The sequence below is a fragment of the Diabrotica virgifera genome, chromosome 3, assembly GCF_917563875.1.
Source record: "Diabrotica virgifera virgifera chromosome 3, PGI_DIABVI_V3a".
NCBI lineage: Eukaryota > Metazoa > Arthropoda > Insecta > Coleoptera > Chrysomelidae > Diabrotica > Diabrotica virgifera.
Window position 1 is genome coordinate 178824331 of NC_065445.1, and position 25735 is coordinate 178850065.

The 25735-nt window shown below is 32.6% G+C and overlaps 1 protein-coding gene across 1 annotated transcript; it reads left to right on the forward strand.

Annotated features, from left to right (window-relative positions):
- Positions 1–3709: 3709 nt before the first annotated feature.
- On the forward strand, positions 3710–7707 carry LOC126882239 (uncharacterized). The gene is made up of 2 exons (XM_050647061.1): positions 3710–4406; positions 5033–7707. The coding sequence occupies exons 1-2, from the start codon at positions 4288–4290 to the stop codon at positions 7422–7424; spliced, it is 2511 nt and encodes an 836-aa protein (XP_050503018.1). The 5' UTR covers positions 3710–4287; the 3' UTR covers positions 7425–7707.
- Positions 7708–25735: the final 18028 nt, after the last annotated feature.

A 25735-nucleotide genomic window follows, 5' to 3' on the forward strand; every position in this document is an offset into this window, starting at 1 on the left:
ATCAATATATGAATAGGGAAACACGCCTTTACGACGCATTAAATTGAATTTTTCGTTTTTAAAGTATTTTTGTATTTCTTCGCAGTGATAGTCCTCTAAAGTTTGACTAAGCTTATCTAACGAAGTTGGTAAAAAACGAAATGAATCAATAAATTTTAAATTAATGTACACCCTGTCATTATAACTGTTAGAGTTTTCAACAAGAATAGATTTTGAAAATGTAATATATTTTTCTTTATTTTGAGCTAACACCCCAACTTTGTCTTGGTGAACTGATAATTTTTTAATGAACAGGTGGCTGTCATGATGGGTTAAATTATGAAGAGACAGGCAAAAACTTTGGTATTTTATAATTCAAGTTACATTTTGAATGTGCACCGCCACGGTACTCCCCAGTTAGATGGCAATGGTCTCTAACTTTTGTATTTTCTTCATCAAAAGATTTTCCACATATGTAACAAGAATCACGTATCTCAAATTGTGCCTGCTGAGACTGTGACAGAGGATTCATTGGTTTTACATTCTTTAGACTAGTGTGGTATATTTTGTGAACCGTCTCTTCAAGTTTCTGTATAAAAATTTCGGGTGCATCTAAACCCCTATACAAAACTATTTCTGATAAACTATCATCAAAACTACATTTTACATAATAACAAAATGAGTAAGGTATATGCTCAAAAGTCTTACAAGTATTACGAGCTTTCAGAATTAGGTTTAACAGTTGAAATTGGTTTAAGTATACTCTCAAAGTCTGCATAAACAACGAAGGGGACTTTTAGCTGTTTTTCAAAATTAACAAATTTAAGTATATTTTCAGGTAAATTTTCCCCATATTTATTTTTTTTTAATATTAGTTGAAGGTGTCTTTGTATAAACAAAATTGCAATCGTTTTTTCGTGAATCTCTAATTTTATAGAACTAGTAAAATGTTGCAAACAACCATTACATATATAAATTGCGCCATTATGTTTTGACATTTGATGGGAAATTAAACGAGATAAATTTTTAATATAACAATAATGACCATTACCGTCATTACCAACAAGAAGCAAAAGGTTTACATGAATGTTCTGTTTAAGCTTTGTATGATAATATGGTCCCACTATTTCATATGTTGTTTTACCTTTTTCAAGTTCGTTTTGAATTCCAAAAACATTAACTGAAATCTGGTTTAGCTCTTCAAAGATTGGTATGTCGCTTAATTTTACGGGAAACTCGATACCTGTGAAATTAAGTGATGTAGAAAAATGTGGGTAGGATGAGACTAAATCTGATTTAAATTTTACAGGATTAATAGCCGCATTAATAGACCAAGCAAAGCATTTATTATCATGTTTTTAATGTTGACAACAGCGTGTTTTCTGGCAATCTCTGTGGGTAACTTAATATATGATGAAGCTTGTATTGGTGAAAACTTATTAATGTTTGCTTCGAGGTGTAAGATTTTTTCCAAACTCCAACCGGAATCTTTTTCTTGCATCTCAGATGCCTTTGCGGTTATAATTTCTTTAATCTTATCAAACAAATCATCTAGATCTGATGATATAGTCACAACTTCTGCTTTGGTATTAAATGATTTTATATCACGTTTGTCTTTATCCGGAATAACGTACAAACCATATAACAAAAAATTTATTTTAACCGCTATGTGTTTATTTAAGACCTGAGATATATGAAATTACGTTTGGCTTAACTTCTGAAAAAAAGTCTGCAAAATCTATATAATCCCGCTTGGTCGAAAATCGGTATGTACATATTCTGCCGTTTACCCCAAACTTCAATTGTTCTACACAATCTTCTACAACAACTCCAACTACTTTGTGAGTGTTTTTTCTAATGTGACCAGCAAAACCTTTTCTAGAGATAAGCTGTTTACATATTGGGCACTTTACAATATCAGACTTGTTTTTTCCTTGATTGTTTGCATCAGACTTCAAATTGGTTGCACCGTTCATAGATAAATTTGTTGCAGTTTCTTGATCTATATTCTCCATCTTTGGTCTTTTGTATCTGTTTTCTGTAATATTTTTAGTGGTAGTGTTCGAAGTAGTTGCTTCTTCCACAAATGAATGTGCTGCAGTTTTTTTCACTACTTTCCCCCATCTTGGGTCTCTTGTATTTGTTTTCTGTAGTATTTTTAGTAGTAGTATTCGAAGTAGTTGCTTCTTTCATAGATGAATGTGCTGCAGTTTTTTTTTCAACCATATTCACAATCTTTTGTTTTTTGGATTTGTTTTCTGCTATATTTTCAGTAGCAGAAATCAAAGTAGATGAATGTGTTTCAGTAAAGTTAGTACTATCAGTATTATTCAGGTCCTCTTGATTTTTATTGCACGTACTTTGTGTTAAGTAATTTTTAAAATCATAAAACTTTTTTTTGAAATGTGGTCGCTTTCATATATCTGGCATCTCTTTTTGAATATATGTAAAGGTCTTCTGTGTTACTTGATAAGTGCCGCATTGGGTAACTTTCTCTGAGATGACGGTTTAGTGGATTTTTGGATAAACATCGTTTTAAACATTGGGGACATTCCATTCTTTTGACACTATCTCAAACTTGGTTAATAAGAAACTAAATGATACTCACTATAATTACGGTATATATATTTTTAAAATAACTAACAAATTGACCTAATTGATATACTAAAATATTTCTCATCCCCACCACTAATTTGTTTTAAGAGGGTGTCTCCTTAGCTACACTACTAATTTTTTGAGCTGAAACCTGCATGACATCTACTAATTTTTCATAAAATTCTAAAATTGTTTTAACTGTTTTATTAAAATATTTAATATAGGACAAGATAGGAATTTAAATGATATTCACTATAAGCACGTTATACATATATTTTTAAAAACTAAAAGGTAAACACCACATTGGGGACATTCCATTCTTTTGACACTATCTCAAACTTGGTTAATAAGAAACTAAATGATACTCACTATAATTACGGTATATATATTTTTAAAATAACTAACAAATTGACCTAATTGATATACTAAAATATTTCTCATCCCCACCACTAATTTGTTTTAAGAGGGTGTCTCCTTAGCTACACTACTAATTTTTTGAGCTGAAACCTGCATGACATCTACTAATTTTTCATAAAATTCTAAAATTGTTTTAACTGTTTTATTAAAATATTTAATATAGGACAAGATAGGAATTTAAATGATATTCACTATAAGCACGTTATACATATATTTTTAAAAACTAAAAGGTAAACACCATATGATATAACTAACCTAAAATAATAGATAAAATAATAGATGTAGATATTCTCTTTATAGAAACTACTAGAATTGATTTAGTTGACTGACTAACATTTTTTTTAATTGTTTCATCTTTGAAGCTGATGAAGCTTTTGCATTTATTAATTTCTTTCGTGAATTTTTTAATATCTGCAATTATTTGTCTGCAATATTTATTTTTGCGTCTATTTCCGTTAATTCATGAACTGTTTTGTGGAAATTTTTATTATGTGATGCAAGTTGTGTAATATTATCATCCAAATTATTTTTGTATGATTTTAATGTTGTAATTAATTCTTCGTAACTTAAATGGTCCAATTTTACCCTATTTTTCGTATGTTCTTTGACGATGCTCTTCACGTCGCTTCCACTTTTGGCATTGGCAGAGGTGGTGCTGATGGTTGGATGGTTTTTCACGTCGCTTCTAGTATTGTCAGAGGTGGTGCTGATGGTTGGATGGTTTTTCACGTCGCTTCCAGTATTCGGCTGCCCAAAAGCAAAACCAAGTATCTCACTTTTTTTCACAACACGTTTTTTTGCATTTTCACACTTACTTTCTTTTGGTCTATGTAGAAAAAAATACAAATAAATTTTTTTTTATGTATTTCTCGAAATAAAAACAAGTATCTGCCCGTTTTTGGAGAAACATCGCGTTTTTTTTTGTATTTACAAAACCATAACCAAGTATCACACTAATCCCCATTTCAAAACAAAGTATTAAACAAGAGATACTTGGTTATGAAGTAGTAACTAGTCTCATGCTTGCTTTTGTTGTGGTTTGGTATATGATACTTTGTTTTGATTTGGGAAAATATCAATGGGCGTTGGCAAAACCGAAATCAAAACATTTAGTAAAGTGTCAAATGTGAGAGGGACATTATTGTTTTATTCAAAATAAACGTTCATTAAAGTCTGTTAGCTAGCCTGAGTCATGATATTTTGAGGTTATTTTCGTTGTTAAATGTGTGTTAAGTAAATTAAAGCTTATAAAAGTTTCGCAGTTACTAGTATTGAGTTCCTAGTGAATGATAAATCATGAGCATGTCAGATCGCACCAAAAAATTACTTGATCTCGCTTTGGACAATGTAAATAAACCCGATGAAGAAATAACAACTGCTCCGTTTTATAGACTACGACCTCGTGCAGAGTCAAGGTAAATTATTTTATTTATTTATTTTAATACTAAGTTTAATATTAGAACCTACTAACTATCCATAATTAATAATTGTTTTGGTGTTTTTTTAAATTCCTAATTATATCTCACACACGATCTAATGTAATTTAACTAACTACAAAGAACATACTTCTGTACAGGGTGTTACAACAGTGTCGGCTCGAAAAACTATAGGGTAACTCCTGAGGTCATTTGTAACCAAAAAGGTCAAATAAATTTTTTTATTTGAAAAATACTTTTTAAATATTTTTGATAAAAATACTTCTCGCTGAGAAGCAGAGCAGGGGCTCCCTAAAAACCTTTTGGACGATTGTAGAAAATGATTTCTTATTTAATTTGTTTTTAAAAAAAATTGCAGTCTATTTTGCCATGACTCCATTGAGGCGTATGTAAAAGCCTCTTCCACGCATTGGCTGAATAAATGTAATAATCTCTCTCTTCCACAGTTGGAAGACGGATTGAAAGTAGACTGCACATAATAATATGTACGTATGTTTATGCTCAACATGAGGCATATATTAATAGGGGCACAAACAAATTGAATTTATTCCATGTAACATGTTGACGATTAGTATAATTTTATGTTTTTTTTTTATTTGTTACAGAAAAAATACAACACATAATCTTCCTGAAGACAATGAATCATTCGTGTTCTCTTCCGATGACTCGATTATTGATCCAGACATTACCATGCAAGATCTTGTTGGAACTTACAGCTATGAAGACTACGATTTTCCAGAATCAAATCAAAGTCAACTAATATGGAGACATTCTCTGGAAATAAAAACCAATGCGGTACTTACAACACCGCCAGAAAAAGCAGACTTGGAAGATCATCAGCCAACATTTGTATCTCTGGAAAATGTACCTTGTACAGGAGTTTATACGGAGACACCAGCAGCTTACCATTCGGACCCCGATGTTGGAGTAATTACGAGTAACGAAGCTCCAGAAACAGCAGACTTGGAAGACCATCAGCCATCATTTGCATCACTGAAAAATGTACCTTGTACAGGAGTTTACACAGAGACACCAGCAGCTTACCATTCGGACCCCGATGTTGGAGTAATTACGAGTAACGAAACTCCAGAGACAGCAGACTTGGAAGACCATCAGCCATCATTTGCATCACTGAAAAATGTACCTTGTACAGGAGTTTACACAGAGACACCAGCAGCTTACCATTCGGATCCCGATGCTGGAGTAATTACGAGTAACGAATCTCCAGAGACAGCAGACTTGGAAGAAAATCAGCCGACAATTTCATCACTGGAAAATGTATCAAAACGTGAAATAGCAAACAGAATAAAAATAGGCAAAAATAAAAGAAAATACCCAATAAAATTGGTCCCTTGCTCAAGAAAATGCAGAAGAAGCTGCGAGGTAATCACATCACAGCAAAGAAAAGACATATGGGAAAAATATTGGGACATGTCATATGTAGACAGAAAAAGGTGGCTTTGCAATAATATACAGATAGAAAAACCTAAAAAGGTAAGCACAAAACCAACTGAACCAAAAAAGAAGAATAAACCTAAGACAGAAAGCAGGTATTATTTTTTTCCAACAACCGATGAAGATGGTAATAAAAATAATGTCCAAGTATGCAAGACGTTTTTTCTGAATACCTTAGGTTTTAAGTGTGATGCTGCCATAACGTCGGTAAGTAAGTGCGTAAAAAGTGATCCCTTCATCGGAAACATAAAGGAAAAAAGAGGTGGTAGAAGGAGAAAAGTTTTAGTCAAAACTATTATTGAAACACATATAAATTCATTCCATCCCTGTGTCAGCCATTACCGGCGATATAACGCACCTAAGGTTAAATATTTGCCTAGAGAGCTGACGTTGAAATTAATGTTTGACGACTTCAAGTCCAAATATCCAAATTTTTGTGCAATTGAATCATATAGAAAAGTATTAAAATCGATGAATATATCTTTTTGTCTACCAAAAAGTGACAAGTGCAGTGATTGTCAGATCCTAGAATTAAAATTAAGTGAAAATCCTGAAGATATTTCCATTCAGGAAGAATATAACCTTCACAAATTAAAAGTTGCCCAGTCAACATCAGCATATAAAAATGACAGTGAAAAGTATAGCTCACCAAACTATTCAGGATCTGAAATAAAAATTGTATCAATGGATTTACAGAAAGTCCTTCTATTGCCAGTAATGCCACAATTCAAAGATGCCTTCTTTGTTAGTAAGCTAGTAGTTTTCAATTTAACTTTTGCTTCATTAGGAAAGAGAGGTGAAAGTGTGTGTGTAGTATGGCATGAAGGTCTAGGAGACAGAAGCGGAAGTAGCATCATAGATGCTATATATTGTTTCATTAACAAGCATCGCGATACAAAGAAATTCATCATTTGGTCAGACAATTGTACAGCGCAAAATAAAAATTATATTTTATACACCTCACTCATTCAAATTGTAAATCAAGTAAATGGACCTGATGAGATAACAATAAAATACTTAACTAAAGGACACACTCACATGTCAGCTGATGGTGTGCATGGAAATATCGAGTCCAATATAAGAAAAAAGAATATTTACGACTTTGACGATTTAAAAATTGCCATAGAGCAATCGAGGGCTGGTCTACTGGTTATAGAACCAACTCTAGGTAACAAATGGCAAAAGAAGAAAAGAAGTGTCCGAAAAAATAATGAAACAGAAGATCCTCTTAATGGGTTTTATCTCAAGGATCTGGTTGAAGTGAAGTTTGTGAAAACCAAGAGGACATTATTTTATAAAAAAGACTTCAATGAGGCAGATTATGAGATCATAGACTTCCTACAAAAGAAATTTGACGAAAAAAAACCGATTGAACGAGACTATAGAATACGAGGCATTGAATCACACAAAAAAAAGGAAATAATACAAAAGCTTCTCCCTCTTATGCCCATGAACAGGAGAAAGTTTTGGGAAGATTTACCTGAATGTGTGAATGCTCAAGATTTGGTAACGAATGGAGAAATTACGGATATCATTGAATGAACAAATAGTTACACTTTAGGTTCCACACTTTCAGACGTATTTTTTAAGAGACTTAAAACTTTATTTAATTTTTTAAGATAAAGAGGCTAGAAAAACTTTATAGTCGACACAAGTGATAATTTTAAATTTAAATTTCACTAAGGCTAAGGGAGTCTAAATTTTATGTTCAAACTAAAAAACTTTATGTTCAACACCTTTGAGAAGTGATAATTTTTATTTTTAATTTTAATGTATGATTTTTGTAAAAAAATTCTAATAAAGGCAACTTTTAACTGTGTCAAAATTTATTTATTATTTTACTTGGTTATGATACAAATAAATCACAAAACTTTGTATAAATATCCAGAACAATTGAAAGTATGTGCTTATACTTGTTTATGGCGTGGGAATATAAGGCACGTTATAACAAAAAGCACCTCAAAACAAAGTATCTGAAATTAAATCCGGTTTTCTTAAAAAAATAATGTTTAAATCAATAAATTGATATCATAACAGGAAAGAGCTATTTTTTCTCAACATTCTTAGTTAAAAAAAAATATACTTTTACCTCTTTTTGTAGTTAGTAAACGTATTTTTAGTTTTCTTGCTCTCCTGTAAAATTTAAAAAATGATAGTTGCTTGGTTTTGCTTTTGGGCAGCCGTATTGTCAGAGGTGGTGCTGACGGTTGGATGGCTTTTCACGTTACTTCCACTATTGGGCTGGGGGTTGGGTACTCCACTACTGGAAAAATCTCCGTTTTCAGTCCAATCGATTTGTCTATTTTCTATGGCGTCAAGTAGTTGGGAAATCTACGAACAAAAATACAAGTTATAAGAGACTTTACCATCGTAAATGCTAAACGGTAAAAAATACATTTTCTATACACACTCTGCTAAACTAAACAACCAAAGACCTAATTCAAAAAATTAGGAACATTATAAATAAAAAAAGGAGGTATTTTTTGAATAAAAAAAATATACAATGCAGATACTACTGGAAAAATAAAAAATAGACATTCTATAAAATCGTTTACCAACTAAACTGTAAAAAATTAACACCTATAAACAACAATAAATCAGTAGGATAGACGGTAGAAGGTGTAGAATATACATAGACATATAGACAGGATACATAAATAATATGTTCATAGGAAAGCTTTAAAATACATACCAGCTAAAAAAAAGATAAATCAAAAGGTACACAAAGAGCATTATCTGAAAACTATTTCTTGGCGAATGGGGTTACACATAAACAAATAGAAAAAACCTAATAAAAAAATAATGATAATTATACAGAATGAATTTTATGTATGGAAACACTCAATTATCTCGAAAACGGCTTACACGATTTTTACAGATTTTGGTAGGTATAGGTTTTCTAATGCGGCGATATTATAGTGCTAATTACATTGTCATATTTTCCGTTTTTCTGGAAATCTAATGAACTTTCATATTTCAAATGGAACAGCCTGTATATTTTTTGTGTTTTGAAGTCCTTCAGAAATGCTGATTATTTTTCATGTTATATTCCCTATACCTAAATACAATAATTTCGGAGTTATTGCTACATTTATTATAAAAAAATTTAAACAAATTATAAAAATCAATTTTCTCGGCCCAGGTAAATATTATTTTAGGTTCTTTGAATCATTGGGAACAAAAAGGTCTTTTGTAATTTTTCTCTAAAGTTGATCGTTTTCGAGTAATAAACAGTTGAAAACTGAAAAAAATCGAATAATGATGCTTTTCAAGGTTCAAGAACACAAATAAACAATTTTATGTTTGAAACTGCGAAGAACCCAAATTCAAGCTCAAGCCTTATTTTATCAGATACCGATAAGTAATTTAAGATTATTTTATTTTAAAACATTGTTATTTTAGTAGTTAATGCAGCCCGATCGCCCGTCCTCTCATATGCACTTCAAAAATTAAAAAGCAATGTTTTAGAATAAAAAGAGAAAAAATCTTATGGCAAGCTATCAGAAGAAGAGTTGGACTTGAATTTAGGTACTCTATAATTTCAAAAATTATATTTTTCACCAGTGTTTTAGAACCTTGAAAATCGTCATTATTCGATTTTTTTCAGTTTTCAACTGTTTATTACTCGAAAACGATTAACCTTAAAGAAAAATTACAAAAGACCTTTTTTGTTCCAAATGATCCAAAGAACCTAAAATATTTACCTGGGCCGAGAAAATTGATTTTTATAATTTGTTTAAATAAAAAAAAATTAAATAAATGTAGCAATAACTCCGAAATTATGGTATTTAGTTAAGTATTTTCTATGGGAAATAAGCCACAATTTTACTAAAAAATGAATTTATTGACGTTTCGAAGCCCAAATCGGGTTTCGTTGTCAAAATACAAAATACTATTAAAATAAACAAAAATGTTGTTGCTAAGTAAAAAAATTCTTCTAATAATTTATTTAATCTGACTCATTTATATTGGCAATTCAGACGTATATTATACATTTTAAAGTAGAAGACTTTAAAATGATATCACCAATATTTATGAGTTGCGTTCCTGGGACTACTTTACTAAACGATAGTTCATTCGATTACATGAAATCAATCCCATCTCAAGAATATCCGTCGCAAAAAAATCATAGCATGTGATTTGTCTTTAAAAAGACAACCAAATGCAACGATGACAGTAAAATTCTCGCGTTAGAGATTCCATAGTAAATCACGAGTGAAAACCAGGAAAAAACCTCGTGATACTATCCCGACATCGTAAGTATTTGGTCTTACATTTAATTTACCTTCAAAAAAACTAATACCAAATTCTGACTTTAATATGATATATAATTATATAATTAATAGACCAAATACTTACGATGTCGGGATAGTATCACGAGGTTTTTTCCTGGTTTTCCCTCGTGATTTACTATGGAATCTCTAACGCGAGAATTTTACTGTCATCGTTGCATTTGGTTGTCTTTTTAAAGACAGATCACATGCTATGATTTTTTTGCGACGGATATTCTTGAGTTGGGATTGATTTCATGTAATCGAATGAACTATCTTTTAGTAAAGTCGTCCCAGGAACGCAACTCATAAATATTGGTGATATCATTTTAAAGTCTTCTACTTTAAAATGTATAATATACGTCTGAATTGCCAATATAAATGAGTCAGATTAAATAAATTATTAGAAGAATTTTTTTACTTAGCAACAACATTTTTGTTTATTTTAATAGTATTTTGTATTTTGACAACGAAACCCGATTTGGGCTTCGAAACGTTAATAAATTCATTTTTTAGTAAAATTGTGGCTTATTTCCCATAGAAAATACTTAATTATAAAAATTCCACAAGGAAATAGCTTCAGAACAACATATGGTATTTAGGTATAGGGAATATAACATGAACAATAATCAGCATTTCTTAAGGACTTCAAACGCAAAAAATATGCAGGGTGTTCCATTTGAAATAAAGTTCATTAGATTTTCAGAAAAACAGAAGATCTGACAACAATGTAGTTAGCACTATAATATCGACCGCATTAGAAAACCCCTACCTACCAAAATCTATAAAAATCGTTCAAGCCGTTTTCGAGATAATTGAGTGTTTCCATATACAAGGTGTCCCAAAAGTAGTGGAACGGTCGAATATTTTGCGAACTAAACATCAGATCGAAAAACTGAAAAATACGTGTTCAATTATTTTCAAAAATCTATCCAATGACACCAAACACCAATCCCCATTACACCCCCTGGAGGTGGGGTGGGGTGGGGATAACTTTAAAATCTCAAATGGAAACCCCCAGTTTTTCTTGCAAATTTGGATTCGTTACGTTAAAGTAGGCAACTTTTATTCAAGATATTTTTTCGAACTGTGGATAGATGTGGATAGATTTCGAACTGTGGCGTAGATAATTGGGAAAAACGATTTATCCTGATACCATAGGTAAATTATAGAAACGGTCTAATATCTCACGAAATACACTTCCGAATGAGAAAATAAAAAATAGATTTTTAATCTTTTTCGAAACCTTTCGAATAACACCAAACGTGACCTTCAACCCACCCCCTGGAGGTGGGGTGGGGGGTAACTTTAAAATCTTAAATAGCAACCCCCACTTTTTATTACAGATTCAGATCCGTCACGAAAAATTAAGCAACATTTATTCGAAACATTTTTTAGAATTGTTAATAGATGGCGCTTTAATTGGAAAAATACGATTTATTAACGCCATCTATCAGAAATTTAAAAAAATGTTTCGAATAAATGTTCCTTAATTTTTTACGACGAATTCGAATCTGCAATAAAAAGTGGGGGCTGCTATTTAAGATTTTAAAGTTACCCCCTACCCCACCTCCAGGAGGTGGGTTGAAGGGTCACGTTTGGTGTTATTCGATAGGTTTTCGAAAAAGATTAAAAATCTGTGTTTAGGTTTCTTATTTGGAAGTGTATTTCGTGAGATATTAGACCGATTCTATAATTTACCTATGGTATCAGGATAAATCGTTTTTCCCAATAGGGAACTTGCACTAAAAATTTTTTTTGCATAAAATTGTTAATTTATGTTTTAAAATGTTATATTCACAATATTACGTCTTAACAATGAATAGTGTACGTACAACATCTAATCAAAGTTTCGCGCCTAAAATTTCCTTTTTAAACAACTTCAAAAGCGAGACCTGGGGTCTGACGTCACAGGCCACTCGTATCGTTTGCCCGTTCGGGTGGGCTATTGCATTTAATGCAGTTTGCCCATAGATAAATAATATAGTTGAAATATCTTGTTTTACTCGGTGGCAAAAATGATTTATTCTGTGACAGGCAAAATATTAACATTTTATCTCTGTTGACATGTATCAAAAAGTTCTTTTTTATGAAATTACTTTTGTCGTTTCTTGTGTTAAAGAACAAAGAAGAAACAACTAACTTAAAAATAAACAAAACTTTTAGTAATAAAAGTAAGAGTAACTAAAAAGTATCGGTGCTACTATAATATGCGGTCTACAGTCGGGTTTCTACTATAGCTTGCGGTCTACCGAGGGATGCGGTGTAAGTATAAGCTGAGATGATAAAGATATTAACTTGTAAAATTACAATAATGATTCTTCTTATTTATGCGTATTATTAACTTTGTAAAGAAGGATTTTGTTGGCTATGTACACGTTCTATCGGTACGTCTGCTAATCACCATAATCTTTTCTCAGAAGGCTTTGAACACAATAATGAAAGGCTCCAGTAGGTACTAATAAACATTACAATAAAATATAATCTTTATTATAATGCAAATTACACCGTAATCTTTTCCAGGATATACGAAATCCTTCGATTAGAGGTAGGTAGATCAAACCCACGGGGTAAACCGCATACTATAATATAATGGTACCAAACTATTGTTATAAACGGTTTAAACATGCTTATTAGTAACTCTTACTTATTTGCCTTGACACCTCGCATTTCTCCAATAGAATAGCTTTCACTACTTTTTATAAAAGTTGCCACGATGAAGACATCAACGGTAGGTAAGTTAGTCAGATTGACCTTTTGAAAAACCCTCGTCCGTCATATTATGCGTTTTAAACTCTTTACAAAGTAGCACTCAACTTTATCAATTTCAGTTTAAAACTAAGCTGATTGGGGAACTACTTATTACAATATATAAGATGAACATAAATAATACCTAGAAATTTTCCATTAAAGACGATTAAAATGTAATATACCCGTGATACCTACCCTAATCGCGTTGTTTCCGACTAGCTAGCCCGGTTGACGGTGGCATGACGGTGGCCCGTAACGTCGAACCAATAGAAGGACGTTCAAGAGCCTCCTAAGATATTTGAATTTTATAGCATTTTCAAAGCGTCGTAATTAGCGTACGGGTTAAAAATATTTGTTTTTTTCGCATGCAAGCGTTTTAAGATCATGTTACCTTATGTTTTTTAATATCATTTTAATATTTAAAAATTTATGCAAGTTCCCTATTATAGCGCCATCTATCCACAGTTCGAAAAAATGTCTTGAATAAAAGTTGCCTACTTTTACGCAACGAATCCAAATTTGCAAGAAAAACGGGGGGTTTCGATTTGAGATTTTAAAGTTACCCCCACCCCACCTCCAGGGGGTGTAGTGGGGATTGGTGTTTGGTGTCATTGGATAGATTTTTGAAAATTATTGAACACGTATTTTTCAGTTTTTCGATCCGATGTTTAGTTCGCGAAATATTCGACCGTTCCGCTACTTTTGGGACACCCTATATAAAACTCACTCTGTATTGTAAATTTTCTTAGACTTTAGTATTTTTAGGACTCTTACTGTCTCTTTTCCAGAAGAAAATATCGATATGGAACAGTCACGGAGTTATATATTTAAATATAAAAAATGGAATCCTTACAAAATAAGCTGGTAATTCTGTCTTATATAAGACAGAAAACCAAACTCGCTGATGTGGTAAAAAATCATTAAAATTGAAATGGGGATACGCTGGCCGTGTAGCTAGGAGCGATCTAAACAAATGGCACAGAACAATTCTTACCTGAAGACCATACAAACACAAAAGACCCAGAGGCAGACCTATGAGATGGACAGATGATCTGAAACGGACTTACTCCTTACACCTGAGAAGAATATATACTTGACTGAATATAAAAAAGAAAAAAAAAACGTTTTGAGACGTACTGGAAAAGACCTCCAAAAAAAGGTGTCAGAAATCTATCAGAAATCAAACATACTACTTTACAAAAAGAAATAAAATCTATAAATTACTTATCTTTCTACAAAAGTTTTAATTGACATTCAGTAAAATTAGTAAAAATTTGGAGAAAATTTATTTACAAAATTAAAGGAAAACTCTTACCGTTAAATCAATATCTGGATTTTCGTCAAACCATTCCTGAGGTTCTGGAGCTACAATTTGGATGTCAGAGAATATTAATATTATGAGACATAACTTACAAACTGTAAATATTTATTTTTAAATCGTCTCTTTTATACTGGATATTTTTTGCAGAAGAAATCGAGGGTAGAAGGCTAACCAGATTTTGGAAATATACTGAAATCATATTATGATAAAGTGCTGTAAGGATTAAAATCGAATGTACTTTTATCTCATTACGGGAAAGGAATATTAAAAGAAAATAATCTTGTGCTACATATTACATAAACTCGGTTAGGTAATATGCGAAATATCGCCGACAATTAGGGCAGGTTTCATTAATTGCATATAATTAATGTCAATTGAACTCTGGTTTCTTCTGAAAATACATTTATTTTAGAGATTATTGTCTTTTTATGTAAATCACGTCTTACATTTTTTTTGTTCCGAAAAATTCTTAGTAAAACAGTAAAAAGATTAATGGTACTATTAATGGTTATTCAAATCTCATATTCAAGTAGTATTTGTATTATATATTAAATTAGAAAATCGGGGTATTCTTATTAGACAAAATAGATTAAAGTGGGGGTCTCTACAGCAATAGGCGGTATGTTCTCATAAATCTACAGTGGTAGGAGGCAATGGGTAATATTCTCATTATATTTCCAGTGGTAGGAGGCACTGGGTAATGTTCTTATTATGTCTAAATGTGTGGGAGGTATTCTCGTTAAATTTACAAGGGTAGGAGGTACTGGGTACTATTCTCATTATATCTAAATGTGGGGGGGATATTGTCGTTAAATTTAAAAGAGTAGGAGGTTCTTTTATTATATTTGAAGGGGGTGGGAGGTACATAAGTGGAGAGAGGTACACAAGTGGTGGGAGGTACACAAGTAGTGGGAGGTACACAAGTAGTGGGAGGAACATCAGTGGTGGGAGGTATGCAAGTGGTGGGAGGTACACAATTTTTGGATTCTCTATTTGGTATATTCTCTAATATACTCTACTGCGGTAGCGATTAATTTCATTTGGGGAGCTAAACACGGCGAGATTTTTATGATTTTTTTACAAAAAAAAGGGCCAACTTTATTTTGAGCGTAGCTCGCTTATTTTTAATGCTAAAACTTTTGTTAACAATTAAAACAAAGCTTTTTATAAACACTTAAATATTATTAAATGGGTTTTTCCCGAAAAGTGCTTAATTTTTCGGTGATTTCACCTTGAAATATTCGATTTGGAATTAGACGAATAAGAACGTATTTTTCATGAGCTACAACTTTGTTTTTATTTGTTTGATAGACTTTACTGATACACCATTTTTTGTGGGTTTTTTATAAGCTACACTTTTGCTAATGATATTTTTTTCGATAAAATATTTACTTTTTGAGTTATTTGCGAAAAACCGTCTGAAAACGTAGTTTTTTTGTCGAAAAATCAACATTTTCAATGGCAAATAACTCGAAAAGTATTGACTTACGTAAAAACTCTATAGAACAAAAGTTGCTTAAAATTAGTCAATTTATCCATTTCCTGTCTTATCTTGAACGTATGTTTTTTCACCCCCGTGAAGGGGTGACTGTCACCCCCCAAGTAAAAGCAACCAACGGCACAATTTCAACTTTGAAGTGGAGGGTAAGTAGAACCTAAATCTAAATTTTCATGCAATTCGGAGTTGCCCCTGAAAATTACACGGTATCTCCGAATTTCCCGTTCATTTACTGGGCTATAAGTAAGTAGTTGCTTTAATTTCTTTGTTATATTTTTAGGTCTGGATCCCGCGTATGAAAAAAAAGGTGATTAATAGCAAGCTGAAAATTTGTTAATAGCTTAAGGGTGTCTAGTCGGATAAACTTTGATATATGGGAACACTGGAACAGGGGCAGTTTTAATTGTGGAACAGGTTAAAAATTTGGAACGGTCAGACCACGAAAACGGCACATGTATTTTGTCCGACAGAACAGACATAAACTCTCCGAACAGAGATTAAACTCTCATGCAAAAATCAGACTGTTATTTATCACCAAATGGGCGTTTTAATGAGTGGAACATGTAGAATATGTCAAATGACAGGAATTATGACAGGTGATAAATAGCAGTCTAATTTTTGCATGAGAGTTTAATCTCTGTTCGGAGAGTTTAAGTCTATTCTGTCGGACAAAATAAATGTGCCGTTTTCGTGGTCTAACCGTTCCAAATTTTTAACCTGTTCCACAATTAAAACTGCTCCTGTTCCAGTGTTCCCATATATCAAAGTTTATCCGACTAGACACCCTTAAGCTATTAACAAATTTTCAGCTTGCTATTAATCAACCTTTTTTTCATACGCGGGATCCAGACCTATTTATAGTGTTGTTTGTCTTATTGTTGTTATAAGTAATTATATACGTTTACATCTGGAAAATGTTTCTATGTTTTTTCCATAGCACACTACTTTTCCTTAACTTCGTTTACCGGTGACATTAACACTTGTTTAAAATTTTCACGTTTCTTAAGATATCTCCAGATAGAAAAAAGTTATCGACATGCGGTTTTCGGTACTATGTTGCTAATTTGGTCTAATTTTGTAATACAGGATTAAAAATGCATACTTGTATTTAATATTCTCCATAGAAAACTACATTTCCGAAAATAATTAAATAACGCCTACTAGCTAGCATATTACTTATTAGGCTATTTCGAAAATAAGACTCTTACATTGACGAAAAAGAGCTGTTTTCAACAAGACTAAGTATGCAAAATTCGATTTAGCAGAACCGCACTTACAGCCATTTTTTCATAAGAAGGTTCCCACTCACCCCCACCTCTTATTTGCAATGGTATACTTAAACTTGTGAAATCAAATATGCGCAGAATTTTATGAAGAATACGATAAATGTATTTCCAGTGCCCTTTCATTAGGTAAATTTTGTAAAATTTTGATTTTTTAAATTTTGATATTCAATTACACCTTCTAGCGGTGGACCTACAATTATGAAAATAATTTCCAGGCTTTTCCCGAGGCAACTTTTGTTATAAATATTTTTTTCTCAAAGTTTTACTATAAACGGTTCCTGAGATATGGCCGAGAGCCATTTTTATTGGGACACCCGGTACAATGTACATTAACTAAAACTGTTATAAAAGGAAGATCAACTGTTAAATAAAAAAGATAAATGAAGATTACTGTATTAAATGTTTTTAAATGAAAGATAATTTAAATTGTTATAAAAGTAGACAAATTGAGAAATAAAAAAGATGAATGATTATATTAAATTGAGATGAGATAAATAAAAGAATACACTACTTTAACTCGTTCGCTGCCGTCTCGGTCAATACGATCGAGAAATTAGCTTTCCCAAGGCCAACTCTGTCAATATGACAGAGATTTTTTTTTCAAATTTCATGTCAGAGACACATTTCCACGAATTTATTTATATGGATGGCGTAAATTTCTTTCGTAAGACTTCATTATGCGTGGAAATCTACTTCTGCGCAGCTTGGTCCAAAGAATGAAAATTTTTTCCCATCTGCAATATACCACTTGGTCTGAACATAAAAAATCATACAAAACACTGGCAGGGAACGAGTTAAAGTAAACTGAAACTAAACTTAAACTAATAAAGGTATAAGTTAATAACTAAAACTGAACTAACTGATTTAAACTAAAAGTAAACTAAGTAAAAAAAACTAAACTAAACTAAACTCGTTCGCTGCCGTCTCAGTCAATGTGACTGAAAAAGTAGCTTTCACGCAGGCCAGCGCTTTCATTTTCATGCCAGAAACACGTTTCCATGAATTTCTTGGCTGACGTAATTTTAAAATTTCTGTCATAAGACTTCGTTATCTATGGAAATATAACCCTGCGAAGCTTGGTCCATCCATTTTTTTCCCATCTGGAATATACTGCTTGGTCTGAACGTAAAAAACCATACAAAACACTCTGGCAGTGAACAAGTTAAATAAATTTATCTAAATTAATACTGAACTAAACTAAATACTGTTCCATAACACATATTAAAAATTCCACAAAATCTTATTATTATTGTACATTATACCATTGATTGAAATTTTACAAGAAATAAACAAAAAAGTATGGCAACACTGTGACTCTCAACCATAATAGGTTCGTTTCAAGGCGACACATTTGTATGATCCCTTGAACCGTCACGAAATCGATTGGACTGTTTTAATGCGCAGAATTTACACGAAAATCAAGATTCACAGGTGCTAATCGGTACTAATAGCGTTGATTATGGATTATTCTATTATTAAATCATCGGCTGATCTCACAGCAGTGACCAGTAAAAATGAAAAAAAAAAATCCTAACTGCGCAAGTCAGTACAAATAGTTTCTGCTTGAAGGCATGTATCAAAAGGACCGTTCAGATACCGATTTAGAAACGATACATGGATGTACGATACAACACAGTGTGCGATACGAACCATCGTTCATGTTCGCTAGGAACGCATTTTTTATAATGCGCATGACGAGGGCAGTACGAAGGACGGTTTTCATGTCACTTGGAACGCGCCTAATATCTCAGATGCCAAATGAATGAAGGTTAGGTTCATTGCAGTGTGGTACAACCATAGACATATTAAGGGTAGACAAGACATACTGAGCAAAAAGCGTAATGTGGAAGCAGTTGATCGGTGGTCTATTTATCTCTCTTAACCAAGTGATCCTGCGAATGTGACAGACAAAGATGGCTTAATATTGACGTTACACCTCGATGCACAGAGCGACCCATACCTTGCCTAATCTACTAGTTATATCTATGGGTACAACTGGTCCAAATAATTCCTGGAAAAAGACTAGAGTTTTGGCCAACCAAATTTGGTCATTTAATGATGAATCTGACAATAATGAGAATAACTAACTAAAGTACAGTAATACTTCGACTTACGTTACCCTGACTTACACGAACCCAGAGTTACGCAATTTTCAAATCTTGTAGATTTGTTATTTGATATGCGATTTTAAAATCTTGTCGATTCATTAATTGAGCGCCACACAATCGTTTAGTTATCGACGGACGAGTTAGAATTACCAGCCACACACTACTGCTCATCCAATGTATTATACATGTTTGGACTTTTCACACGAAATCAGCGATTTTATTTTGTATTAGGTATTTCTTATCTACAGTTTTGTCTAATGGAGTGGGTGTTTGTTACTTTTATAAAGGGATTTTTTGTTTTATATCTTAGAAGACTTTAAAGAGTAATCATGTCATCCAAACGAAGTAAAACTGATCCACCTGTATCGAATAAGAAAAGAAAAACGTTATCTTTGGAATGTAAACTTAACGTAATTAAAGATTTTTAATCTAAAATGAAGTTTTGTGAATTATCAAAGAAGTTTGATCTATCGAAATCGATCGCGATGGTCAGAACAATTACAAAGTGCAAGGAAAAATTCTCGATGCTGTAAAAAGTGCACAATCTTTGAATTCCACCATCGTACGTAAATGTCATGGTATTATCGCCGATATGGAGACAATGTTAAAATTATGGTGTGATAATTAGGTGAATGTGAAAATTGTCCTATTGACCAGAACACAGTGTGCTCCCAAGCTAAGCTAATTTTTGATAGATTGAAGGAGGATGCTGAAGAAATCGCTAAAGATGAAGAGTTTAAAGCTAGTAATGGTTGGTTCAGACAATTCAAAAGTCGCTGTAATTGACATAGCATTGCAGAAAGCGGAGAAACAGCAAGTGCTGATTAGTGATGTAAAATTTCCGGGAAGATTCAAACGCCGGAAAGTTTCCGGAAACTTTCCGGGAATATTGGAAACTTTCGAAAACTTATGGAAATATTGTATTTTTTTCTTGTTGGTCTATTGTATGTTAGTGTGTATTGTATGTATGTTGTATGTCTATTGTATGTTAGTTCTGTAAAAATGTTTTCTTTTTTGTCAATAAACTTGGGATGGTTGGTTAACATTTTGTCTATGCACTGCTAAGCTAATATATGCTCTTTACAGTGATGTTTTGTCCTGTTAAAAGAATCAAGTAAGTCTGCAGCATAGTGCACAGGCTTCACTGCCATTCTTTCCTTTTTTCTTAATTTAGATATAAGCATTCTTTTTCTTCGGGCTTACTGATTGGAAGTAATGAAATATTCTCGGTAAAAATATTTGTTATGTCCTTAAATACCTCGACAACCTGGGATATTTTAAACATATTGCCTTCCAATAAAGTAATCCATTTTACAATTATTATTGGTGTCAGCACAACTGCTACTTTTTGCAACTTTATTCAAAATATTTTATCATCCAAACAGTTTTATTTCAAATTCCGTGAAAATTTTAAATTTTCTAACTCTATGACCATAAGCATTTGTAAATCACTTTCAAACACAATAAGGCTATTTTACAAAAGGATTGAACCCGATCTAGTTTTTACAGGAAGTTTTAATGATATAACTTTATTGTAGTTTTGAAGCTAGATTGTATTAAATCGGGCAAGAGATATGTGGGAATTAGTTACCGTTTTAACAATTTCTTTACAACATGCCTCAACATTTTTAAGAGAATGTAGGTTCATCAAATCAGACACCAGCAAATTTAATGTACGAGAAACACAGAAATATGCTTCAATAAAATTATATTGTTTTTGCCTTCGGCAAAATGATCCATTGGTGCTGCATTGTCTGTAACAATCCCACAAATTTTTTCTGGGCCGACTTCCTTTATATTATATTGTATTATATTTGTTATTTCTTGTGAAAGATATTCAGCTGTGTGCCTTTCACAATCTGTAAAAAGTGTTAAGTAAACACATTACTGGTTCAAATGTTGTCAAAGCAGCGTTTAGACACCGCTATAAATCGCAGCAATTTATCGATATCAATCGAGTTGTTTCAATTTATCGTTGAGTGTAAACTATACATTGCAGCGATTTATCTGAATTGGGGAATTTTAGTTGGTATCGGATTGCATCAATTTATTGTAACGATCGAGTTGTTTCAGTTTATAAGGCAGCGTTTAGACACAGCGATAAATCTGTGCAATTTATCGATATCAATCGAGTTGTTTCAATTTATCGTTGTGTGTAAACGGTACATCGCAGCGATTTATCGGCATTGGAATTGGATTGGAGTTGGTACCTATCGGATTGCATCAATTTATTGTAACGATAAAGTTGTTTCAGTTTATAATCAATCGCGACAATATATCGCAGCTTCTGTATAAAAGTTAATAAATCGTAGCAATTTATCGTCACAATAAATTGCTCGCATTTATCACGGCGCCTAAACGCCACTTAATTGATCGCAACAAATTATCGCAGCCTCTAAACAGCTTTAAAAAATCAATAATTCGTAGCAATTTATCGTCACAATAAATTGCTCGCATGTATCGCGGCGTCTAAACGCCCTTAAAGTTAATAACAGTTGGTTTCTTATGTTTGACCAGCCATTAAACTGAATGCCTAATGTAAATGCTTTATATTCTCAAAAGTTCTCAGAAATATTATGGAAAATTCTAGGAAATATTCTCGGAAACGTTCTCGGAAATATTCTCGGGAATTTTCCATTGAAGTTTCCGGGAATATTCGCGGTCAGGAGAATATTTCCATTTTTTATAGGCGAATATTCTCGGAAACTTTCCAATGTTCGCGAATATTCGCTTGGAAATATTCTCGACTCACATCACTAGTGCTGATAATATAAATTGCATTTTTTTTTAACTTCCAGTTCCAATTTTAAATAAATTAAAATAATGTATATACATACATACATATACAGTGGAACCTCGATTATCCGTCAGGGCACCGGACCAAGGGTATGACGAATAATCGAAAAGACGGTTAACAGAACATTAACAAAAATAAAAAGTTCATAGAACCTACAACTCTCAAATTTTATTTGTATGTTTTGTTTGACGATATAAGAAGGATTAGTGTACGTACAATCGAATCAGTTTGGCTTAAATATTCTAAAATCTTTGTTTGTTTTAGTATTGCTTCACATTTTGCAACCGCTGAATTTCTTAATCGGCGTAGGATCATGCAATCTACTTTATTGGCTTCTTCTTGTTGAGAATACCACTCGATCAATTGTTGCAGGTGCGATGCAGTTTTTCTAGCTTATTTACTCAAATCGAGCTTCTTCTCTAGCTTCTTCAAACCTTTGTCGGTTACAATAGCATCATCGACATCGCCACCGTCAAATTGCAAGTCTGTGTCAGCTTCTGAATCTCTTTCGTCCACCTCTGTTGCCATTTCAATTCTTTCATCATCTGTCAGCAATGGATAGTCGTTTTCATTCTTATCACAAATTAACCATGCGTTTGGCTTATCTCAATGCTCAAACAGAATGAATTGATAGATAGATAGATAGATAGATAAATTTATTGATCTTTTTGTATCATTTACATGACATAAGACAAGTCACAAACATGGTATACTTATAGTACAATAAGTAGGTTATTAAAAAATACTACACTAAAGTAAACTAAAGTTATCTTATTAAAAACATTAATGGTAACAAACATTTAGTAGAGAACAAGATTACGAGACTGATAAAATATTGTTAAAAGTATAAAAATATCGGAATCAGTTGCTAGCTATTGTTCCAGCCAATGAATTCATCTAGATAGTATAGTTTAAAAGGGATCCTATTGTGCTATCCCGTGGGCACTTTGTTGCTAAAATGTAAAACCCATATTTTTTGGTTTCTAATATATTTTTATGCAAAATCACTTGGTCGTCCAAAAATCGTTGCGGGAGGGGACCAGTGGGGAGCCTTACAAAAAAAACTGCAATTTTTTTTTCGTCGTTTTTCGGATGTGCAATATCCGAAAATTCATTCCTCAAATTTGCATACCCATCCGGACATTAGAAATATTTGTTTTTAATTTATAAAAATACGTCAAACCATTGTTGTATATGGAGCGCCTCCATATAAAATCACTTGCCCTGAAAACCCATATTTTTAAAATCGTTTACATCGCTCTATCTCGAAAAATATTGGGTCTAGCAAAAAATGCCTTTCTATAAACGTTATAGACCAAACATCAGAGAACATGTGAGTGTTTTTGGAATTTTGATTGGATAATTAGTTTAAGACAAAATTAAATAAATCGAACGGCATGTCACGACGGACAGTGGTGAACGCAGAGATGCGAGGAAGGGCGAGATTCTATGCGAGAGTCAATCCCTAATCGACTCTACTGACCGGGACGTTATTAGGGTCGTTTTTTCATTGTGATGCCGATTTTAGGGATGATGAATACTGCTAGCGTACTAAATAGAGACTTTTTTGGCTCGTTTTGTGGGCAGATTATTAACACTTTTGGAATATTGTACGTGTTAAAGTGGTAGTAGTAGTTATATTATCATAATATTAATAATAGGTATTGTTGTATATATTTAAGGTACTGTTGTAATACTTATTATTATTATTATTATTTTTATGTTTATCCAGATTTAGTCATACGGCTCACACTCCCTCAAAGGGGAAAATTCACTTAACCCAGATACTTACGATATCAAAAGGATTGAGCTCTGGTGGGACTCGTTCCGTGCTATCGAGCCCTAGAAGACTTAGTACGTCGAGGTATTCCCAAAAATGTTCTTACAGATTCAATTGTTTATCATTATAAAGCTTATTAAGGACGTCGTAAAATGGTTAAAGTTCAAAAGCTTGGTATGTACATATTATCTAAAAAGCGGTGTTACCTTAGCCATAAATTTCATCTATAAATTTTTTTTTCATATTTTCACAGAAATTTGGTATAAATTTATCAAAAATGAATAAAACAGATAATATTGACAAGAAAAATGTTATATATGTTATATATGTTTGGAAAAAAAAATTTAAACGGGCGATGTATTGACGGTGAGTAGATAATGCCACTCAAATTCTTTCTTTCTTTCTTTCTCCCCTTCCTTATACCCTTTCAGGTGTCGGATTTGGGTTTAATTTAGCTACATATTCACCCATCTCTTCCATTCTTTTCGGTCCTGTGCTATTAGTTTCATTTCTTCTAGCGTTTTCTGTTTGATTTTTCCTGCTTCTACTATTTGCTGTATCCATTTTTTTCTTCGGCCTGCCTTTTTTCTTTTTTGTAATATTCCTTGTTTCGTGAATTTTCCTTGCTAGTCTACTAGGTTTCATTCTCATCAGATGTCCATACCAGTTTAATTGCCTCTTTATTATTTTATTCATTATTGGTTCCTGTTTAGTTATCCCTCTTATTGTCTCATTTCTTATTCTATCCCATTTGGTCTTTCCGGCTATAGCACGTAAATGTCTCATCTCAATTGCATTTATCCTACTATTATGCTTTTTCTGTAAAGTCCAATTTTCGCTTGTATACAGTATCGTCGGTATCACAATCGTATTATATATTTTAATTTTTGTTTCGTGGGGCAATTCTTTTTTCCTCAGAATTGGCGCTAGTGCGTAGTACAGTTTATTTGATTTTTTAGTTCTGTTTGTTATTTCGAGGTCTATTTTCCCATCATTGGTAATAATACTTCCAAGATAATCATATGCTGTAACTATTTCCAGTTGAGTATTTTTGCATTTTATAATTACTTCATTTTCTTCCTTTTCGCCGATGACCATTATTTTACTTTTCTCGATGTTTATTTCCATTTTTAATTTCTCTATTTCTTCTGTCCATATATTTATGAGTTTTTGCATTTTTGTCACGGAATCTGCTATAAGGACTATGTCATCCGCATACAATAGGGCTTCTATTTTTATTGGCTGTAATCTTTGGTATCCTATTGTTGTCTGTATTTGGTTCGTTCTTTCTCCAGTATTTCTAGTCAATTCATTCATGACTATTATGAATAGTAGCGGACTAAGACTGTCTCCTTGCTTGATACCTCTTTCCCAATTGAATTCTTCAGATCTTTCTCCTGCTATCTGTACACGTCCTTTTACTACTCCGTATATATTTTCAATTATTTTTATCAGTGTACTTGGTACTTTCATGTTCTGCAAGCATTTCCATATAATTTGTCTTTCTATAGAGTCGAATGCTGCCCTTAGATCTATGAATGCTAGAATGAGCTTTCCCCCCGAGTCAATACTTCTTTCTATTATATTTCTAATGATGTAAATGTTATCGTTTGTCTGTCTTTCTGGTCTAAACGCTGCTTGTTCTTCTCCCAGTTCTTTTTCTACCTCTTGTCTTAGCCTCTTCTCTACTATTTTCCTGTATATTTTAAAACATACCGATGATAAACATATTGCTCTATAATTTTCGCAGTTGACCTGTTCTCCCTTTTTGTATATTGGCACTATAAGGTTACTTTGCCAGTCTTTTGGGATTTGCTGCTTTTCCCATGCCTCTTTGTATATTTTCAACAACCAGTTTATCCCTTCTTCTCCCATGTACTTGACCATTTCCGGGTCTATGTCATCATCCCCTCCAGCTTTACCTATTTTTACGTTTGATACTTCCAATATTACTTCTTCTCTATTTATTTGCTCCAATTCTTTGTTCTCGTTATCTTGATATGTTTCATTTCTATCATCTATTATTGCATTTCTAAATTTG

Excerpts from the sequence above, each read along its gene's own strand:
- LOC126882239 (XM_050647061.1), top strand. The coding sequence starts at position 4,288 with ATGAGCATGTCAGATCGCACCAAAAAATTACTTGATCTCGCTTTGGAC. Across the intron at positions 4,407-5,032 it reads CGACCTCGTGCAGAGTCAAG|AAAAAATACAACACATAATC; the intron begins GTAAATTATTTT and ends TATTTGTTACAG.